Raw genomic sequence first — 6,633 nt, 5'->3', positions numbered from 1 at the left:
CTGGGATTGTTTGATCTGTACGTTGACATCTGGAAACCAAATGGGTTCATTCCTTGCTGTGTGATGCGTCTCTTTCCTATGGTGGCTTGAGTGGTCAAGGCCATCCGTTACAGAGGTGGACCTCTGAGCAGAATCTCTGGGGCCAGACCAGTACTGGTCTAAATACTGCCCTTGGGAAGAACGCTCGCTCTGCTGAGGCTGTGTGATGCTCACAAAAGGTTTTGTTTTTGTTATGTTACCATTGCAGTGACAGCTATATTGTGCGAGTCAAAGCTGTGGTTATGACCCGAGATGACTCCAGTGGGGGATGGTTGCCACAAGAAGGAGGCGGTCTCAGTAGAGTTGGCGTCTGCAAGGTCACGTACCCGGAGGGCAATGGAAGAAGTGGATTTCTAATCCATGGTGAAAGGCAGAAAGACAAACTGGTAATAGACCCTAATTCAACTTTTGTCTGTTCTTATAATGAGAATATTGCTATTGTATTCTTGTGCAAGCTTTTTTTAAAACATAAAAGACAGACATATGCAAATAGTACCAGATTGGACAAAAGAAACCAATCCTGATCTAGAATTGCCACCTTGTGCTATCTAGGTTGGCGTGCTGCCACTTGGAAGGAGCAGGTAAAGTTTTGACATCCATGTGCAAAGCCCCCCTTTGATTGAAAAAGGGGCTGTGGGTTTTTTGGAAGACCTAGCAGAGCTAAGCGAGAAGTGAATTGAAGTGTAAAGAACCCATGAAGCCAGTCACATTGCACTGAGTAATGCAACACAAGCCTTTAAAACAGCCATGAATTATTTATGCTGCGTGCCGTTCAAGGTTTGAACGAGCAGAGTGAGAATATGAAGACAAGTTGTCTCTTATGAATTGACGCACTCAGTTTCTCCTGGTAGCTGTTTATCTAAAAAGGAGCTTTCTTCTTTCCCCACACAAATCAAATTAATAAAGCCTTTTCCCTGTTTCCAGGGTCTGGTTTAGATGTTATAGCTTGTTGCCTTGTTTCTATATATTTGATTCTTCTGAAATTCATTTCTGTGAAGAAATAGGCTAGCTTAAAAATAATGCTTCCTGCACAGGCTCTGCAAACTCAGTGTTTGGGGAAAAAAAAAAAAAATTATCTGAGTCAGAAATGATCTTTCTTTCAAAAAGACTGGCATTTTAAAGCATAGTTTGTCTTTTGTGATACTGTTTTGCTTATGATGCTTTTTTGACACTATTTGAGAGCCGTGCTTATGGTTTTGAGGGACAGGGTAAGGCTAACAAGCCACTCCTGTTCTCCCTGAGCATGCCCCTAGAGATGGCTTCTGGCACAGAAGAGCTTGAGACGAGTGCCTGGCTAGGGGTAAGGGAGGGAAAATAAGTAAAGGGAGTTTTACAGCACCTCCTACATCTGTGGCTGGCAGATAACATTTACTTTAAGCAAAATTATTGAGAAAAGAGCTTCTCCCTCCATCTGAGCCCTGGCTAGGTGTAAGCTGTGCCATGTTGGGTTTGGGTCCAAAATAGGCTTCTGGGGCGTAGGGACCAAGCACCTACTGGAAGCACAAAGAAGAGATGAATGTGCAATGGTTATGAGAGTAATTACAGTGTCTGGTGTTTTCTGTTAGTCGTTGTGTGGAAGGGAAGGATGTTCCCCCACAGGAGGCATGACTTGGCTTGCTTTTGGGTCTGGGCTGAGACGATGCTGGTCGTGTCCTTGGGATGGGAGAAGTAACTTTGCTCTTCTTTTGGGGCTCGTGCCCTCCCAGGTGGTGCTGGAGTGCTTTGTGAAGAAGGACCTGGTGTACACCAAGGCGAACCCCACCTTCCACCACTGGAAAGTCGACAATAGAAAGTTTGGGCTCACTTTTCAAAGCCCTGCCGACGCTCGAGCCTTCGACAGAGGAGTGAGGAAAGCCATCGAGGACCTCATTGAAGGTACAGCAGCATGTGGCAGTGGCCACTTTGTCCCTTGGAAGATTGGAGAAGAGGGCTGAGTCATGGAGCTGGGAATAGGATGGGTTTAAAATCGGTTCCTGGGCTTGGACATCTCTTGTGTCTCATGCCTGAGTGTGGCTGGGTGCTCAACCTGCACTGAGCAAGCCCCAGCTTATCTTTAAGAATAGAGCTTTCTCATGTCTTAAGCAGAGAAAGGATGTCAGTCCAAGTATTTTCCAATCCTTCCTGGTCTGGTCTGTCCAGACTTCCCTCCCCCCCTACTTATAGTCTGTGATTGCTGCTTTTCTTGATAAGCTTGAGTTTCACACTAGCCATGGCAACTCAAGCAGCCCAGGCCGTCTCCTTAGGCAGCCAAATCTCATCTTACTGAGTCTTCATTAAATCATAGCATGAATTCCTGTCTGGAGTTGGATAAAACTTTGTTTGGTTTTGTTGTGTTTGTTGTTTGTTTTTTTTTTTTCAGTAATTAGTTTTGTCTGTGTCCTCTTAGTTGAATGGTAGTTCTTGAAGACTTTGTTGTGCTTTGTTTTTTTTTTTTAATTCTGTAAAAAATGCGTTTGAATTGCCTGTGCTTTGAAGTTGTCATAAATTTTTCCTTTTCACATTTCATTGAAATCAGGCAATCATAATACAGCCATAATTCAGTAGTACATTATTTTAATTAAATTTGATTCTTCATGAGGATTTTGCTTGGGTGTTGTTTTTTGGTTTTTTGTTTTTTGTTTTTTTTTTTAAACCACGCAACTCTAGATAGGAAGTCAGCAGCCCAAATCCTTTCTGGTTCTCACCTGGTGTGACCAGGACACTTTTATATACAGAAAGGATTATTTTTTGAGGGTACTAGCTCAGGTATATATACAGATGTGTAGTCTTTTTGAGGATATCAGCTCCATAAGACAGCTTAACCTTCTGGATGCCTTGTCCTTGCTTTTAACACAGAAATGGTAGATACTGGGAGAGAATTAATCCCCCAGTGTTCTTTCCTGGTAAACAGCTCATCAGTTAGAGGAAGGATCTTCTCAACCAGTTATTCATTCTCTCTTTCCTGTGCCATTAATATGACAATGTTACGGCTAGGCCTTCTGCTTCTTCTTACTTGCTAAAACTGAGAAGAATTTTGAGTCATAAAATGTTTTGTGGAAGTGGCATAGGATTGTGCAAAGTTTCAAGGAGGTAATTCATCTGTAGTGAGTGGTATTTTGGACTTGCTGGTATGTGGCAACTCCTGCTCTTTCTGATCCATTTTACAGTGGAGGTATTTAAAATCAAGTTCTTCTGTAGCTCGGATACTTCAAAATCAGCAAATCTATATTTATCCCATTAACAGCACAGGCTGATCCTCATGAATGTGTTCCTCCTTAACTTCCAAATAAGGCTTTCTGAATGAAAAACAATAACTGGCTTAGGCATACACAGCACTGGGCAGTGGATTTCATTTACCATTCATTTTTCCTTCACATAGTTATCAAATTTAGCAAGTAATATTAAGCACAACCAAACTGTGCATTTGAAACTTCATTAAATTGCTGCTTTGTTATTAATGTTTAACTGGTAGTTTGTTCCCTGTAGCATCAGAAGCGTGGAGGTTTTGTGCACAAGTACAGGAATCCAGTGCAGCTCTGTCAAGTGTCTGGATTTTTTACTTTTAGAGCTAATGTAGCAAATGGCACAAATGTTTTCACATTACTTACTGTTTTAAGTGGGCTTTCACACTTAACTCTGAACATCTTCGTGATGATGCAACTGAGAGCAGCCAAAGCTGGTGCAGATAGCATTATATAAAGCACAGTATTTTAAAAAAATTCCAGAATGAAGGTGGTACAAACTGTTCAACTATTTTAGTTAGGGATGTGATGTGGCCCTAATTCAGTATAACAGTGGGCTTACATTAAAAAAAAAAAAAAATGCCTTTGACTTGGGGTTTCTTCTCCCATCAGAGCATCTTGCTGCACCCACTCTGCTTGGCAGCCTCATGAAGGGTGAAGGCAGCCAGGAAGGGGGTCTGGGATCCTTGGCCTGGGTAGGCAGAGGTGTCACCCACTTTTAGCCACAGCATAAATTTACTGCCACGTCCAGCAGTGGCCTGTGCCACCCTCCCTCCTGCCCTTCTAGGGTGTGGGTGTTGACCAGACTCTCGAGCTGCTCCAGAAGGAGAGAAACATCCAAGGGATGGGGAAAGAGGTTGGAGGAAGATTTTTTTTTATATGCTTTCCCACTTCTCCAGACGATTGCCGTGTACTTCATGGGAATTGCAGCCCAGTATTTTGCTCATGTCTGTTTTTACACATTTCACCTCCTTGCAAGTACCATGCTTATGTGGGGCAAGGTGGTTCTCTGAGAAATTGCTGGTAACAAAGATGATGACCTTTACAACATGTAACAGTGTTTGAACCTAGAAGCAAAAAGCCCAATCTAATTCTTCATTGTCAAAGCAAGGGTTTGTTTTTATTTTTTTAAATAAAAAGACATTTCTTCCCCTGCAGATTTAAGGAATACATGGGACCTGACAAGATACATTCCAGAGTCCTGAGCGAGTTGGCTTATTTAGTTGCTGAGCCACTCCCCATGATATCTCATGGCAGTCAGGTGAAGTCCCTGGTGACTGGAAAAAGGGGAACATCACACACCCATTTTTAAGAAGGGTAAAAAGGAGAACCTTTGGAAGTATTGACTTGTCAGCCTCACTCTTATGCTTTGAACAGATCCTCCTAGAAGCTGTGCTAAGGTATATGGAGGACAAGGAGGTGATTTGAGATAACCAGTGTGGCTTCACTAAGGGCAAGTCCTGCCTGACCACCCTAGGTGCTGTCTGTCTAGACTTCTGTAAAGCCTTTGACATGGTTGCCCACAACATCCTTCTCTATAAGTTGGAGAAATACAGTTTTGATGGGTAGAGTGTTCAGTGGATAAGAAATTGGTTGTATAGTCTCATCCAGGGGGTAGTGGTCAACAGCTGAACATACAGATGGACGTGGGCGGCAGGTGGTGTCCCTCAGGGGTCTGTACTTGGACCAGTGCTGTTTAATATCTTCATCAGCAACACAGACAGTGGGATCAAGTGCACCCTCAGCAAGTTTGCAGATGACACCAAACACACCAGAGGTTCAACAAGGCTTAGTGCAAAGTTCTGCACCTGATCAGGGCAAGCCCCAGTATCCATCCACGCTGGGGATTCAGGGCAACCCTGCCAAGATGGTCTTGGGGGTTCTGGTGGATGAAAAGCTGGACAAGAGCCAGCAGTGTGTGCTCACAGCCCGGAGACCAACTGTATCCAGGGCTGCATCAAAAGAAACGTCACCAGCAGGTCAAGGAAGGCACTCTACTCTGCTCTCATGAGACCTCATGTGGAGTACTGTGGCCAGCTATGGAGCCTGAGGACAGGAAAGACATGGACCTATTAGAGTGGGTCCAGGGAAGGGCCACAAAAATTATCAAAGGGATGGAACACCTGACCTATGAAGAAAGGCTGAGAGAGTTGGTGGTGTTCAGCCTGGAGAAGAGAAGGGTTCGTGGAGACCTTGCTGCAGCCTTTCAGCACTTAAAGGGAGCCTATAAGAAAGATGGGGACAGACTTTTTAGCAGGGCCTGCTGTGATAGGACAAGGCATGATGGTTTTATACTAAGGAGGGTAGATTTAAACTGGATATAAGAAAGTTTTTTTTTACACTGAGGGTGGTGAAATGCTGGCCCAGGTTGCCCAGAGAGGTGGTAGATGCCCCATCCCTGGAAACATTCAAGGTCAGGTTGGATGGGACTCCAAGCAACCTGCTGTAGTTAAAAGATTTCCCTACTCAGTGCAGGGGAGCTGGACTAGATGGCCTTTAAAGGTCCCTTCCAACCCAAACCCTTCTATGATAAGAACTTGTATATGGTTTCTTGACAGCTGAGGACCTGGTCTCAAGCACTGATTAGCACATAGTTTCACCATTCTTCAGAAATGAAATTCTTCAGTAATTGGAAATATTAACTGCTATTTTTAACATAGTTAATTAGCATTGGCAGCCATGCAGTTGTGTGCCAAGAAACACTCAGATTTTTACCTTTCTAACGTAGCTACAAGTAGATGGCTTTTTATTTCTTAATTTGAGGCACTCTTTTACACACCTACAGCAAAGTTGTGAGAATCCAAATGTTTAGCAGCCTAATAAGAAAAATAATTGCATAGAGATATCATGTCTTTAAAAAAGCTGTTTGGGTTTTTCTCCTAGGGTCTACAACTTCCTCATCCACACTTCACAACGAGGCTGAGGTTGGCGATGATGATGTCTTCACTGTAAGTACATGTCACCTGAGGTCATTCTCCCTTATGCTCTGGTTTACGTGGTCAAGTTGGAAAGGGTTTTTCTTTTTATGCCTTGGGGTTGGCTTCCAGCCATCATCATGTTTGGCCAGAGGGTGTGTTTTATTTGTTGGAAGTATTATCTTCTCCAGAAGGAAAAGCCTTGGGTTTCTGTTGGCCTCCTGTCACCATGTGAAAGCATGGCAGAGCAGATCTTGTCAGGGCTAGAAGTAAGTGAACAATAACTCTCAAATTTCCTGTGGCTGGGTCTTAATGCTTCTCTCTCTGTCCTTAAGAAGCTTCCCACAAGCTAGAGTTGATGGCTGCTTCTCAGGCACATGCTCAAGGAAATGAGATTTTTGAATTGCAGTTGTTAACAAAAGCCAACTGTAAAGGTTTGTCACCTATGCATGAAATGC

At 43.5% G+C, this 6,633-nt stretch overlaps 1 protein-coding gene across 1 annotated transcript in view; it reads left to right on the top strand.

Annotated features, from left to right (window-relative positions):
- SPRED2 (sprouty-related, EVH1 domain containing 2) overlaps positions 1–6,633 on the top strand; it is a 36,562-nt gene that overhangs the window by 8,809 nt on the left and 21,120 nt on the right. The window contains exons 2-4 of the mRNA XM_008935351.1: positions 248–425; positions 1,746–1,914; positions 6,144–6,208. Coding sequence (XP_008933599.1) covers positions 248–425; positions 1,746–1,914; positions 6,144–6,208 — 412 coding nt within the window. The remainder of the gene's footprint in view (positions 1–247; positions 426–1,745; positions 1,915–6,143; positions 6,209–6,633) is intronic.

The sequence above is a fragment of the Merops nubicus genome, unplaced genomic scaffold, assembly GCF_000691845.1.
Source record: "Merops nubicus isolate BGI_N331 unplaced genomic scaffold, ASM69184v1 scaffold17632, whole genome shotgun sequence".
Classification (NCBI taxonomy): Eukaryota; Metazoa; Chordata; class Aves; order Coraciiformes; family Meropidae; genus Merops; species Merops nubicus.
Note: the sequence above shows the minus strand (reverse complement) of the source record. Positions and strands in the feature narration are given on the sequence as shown.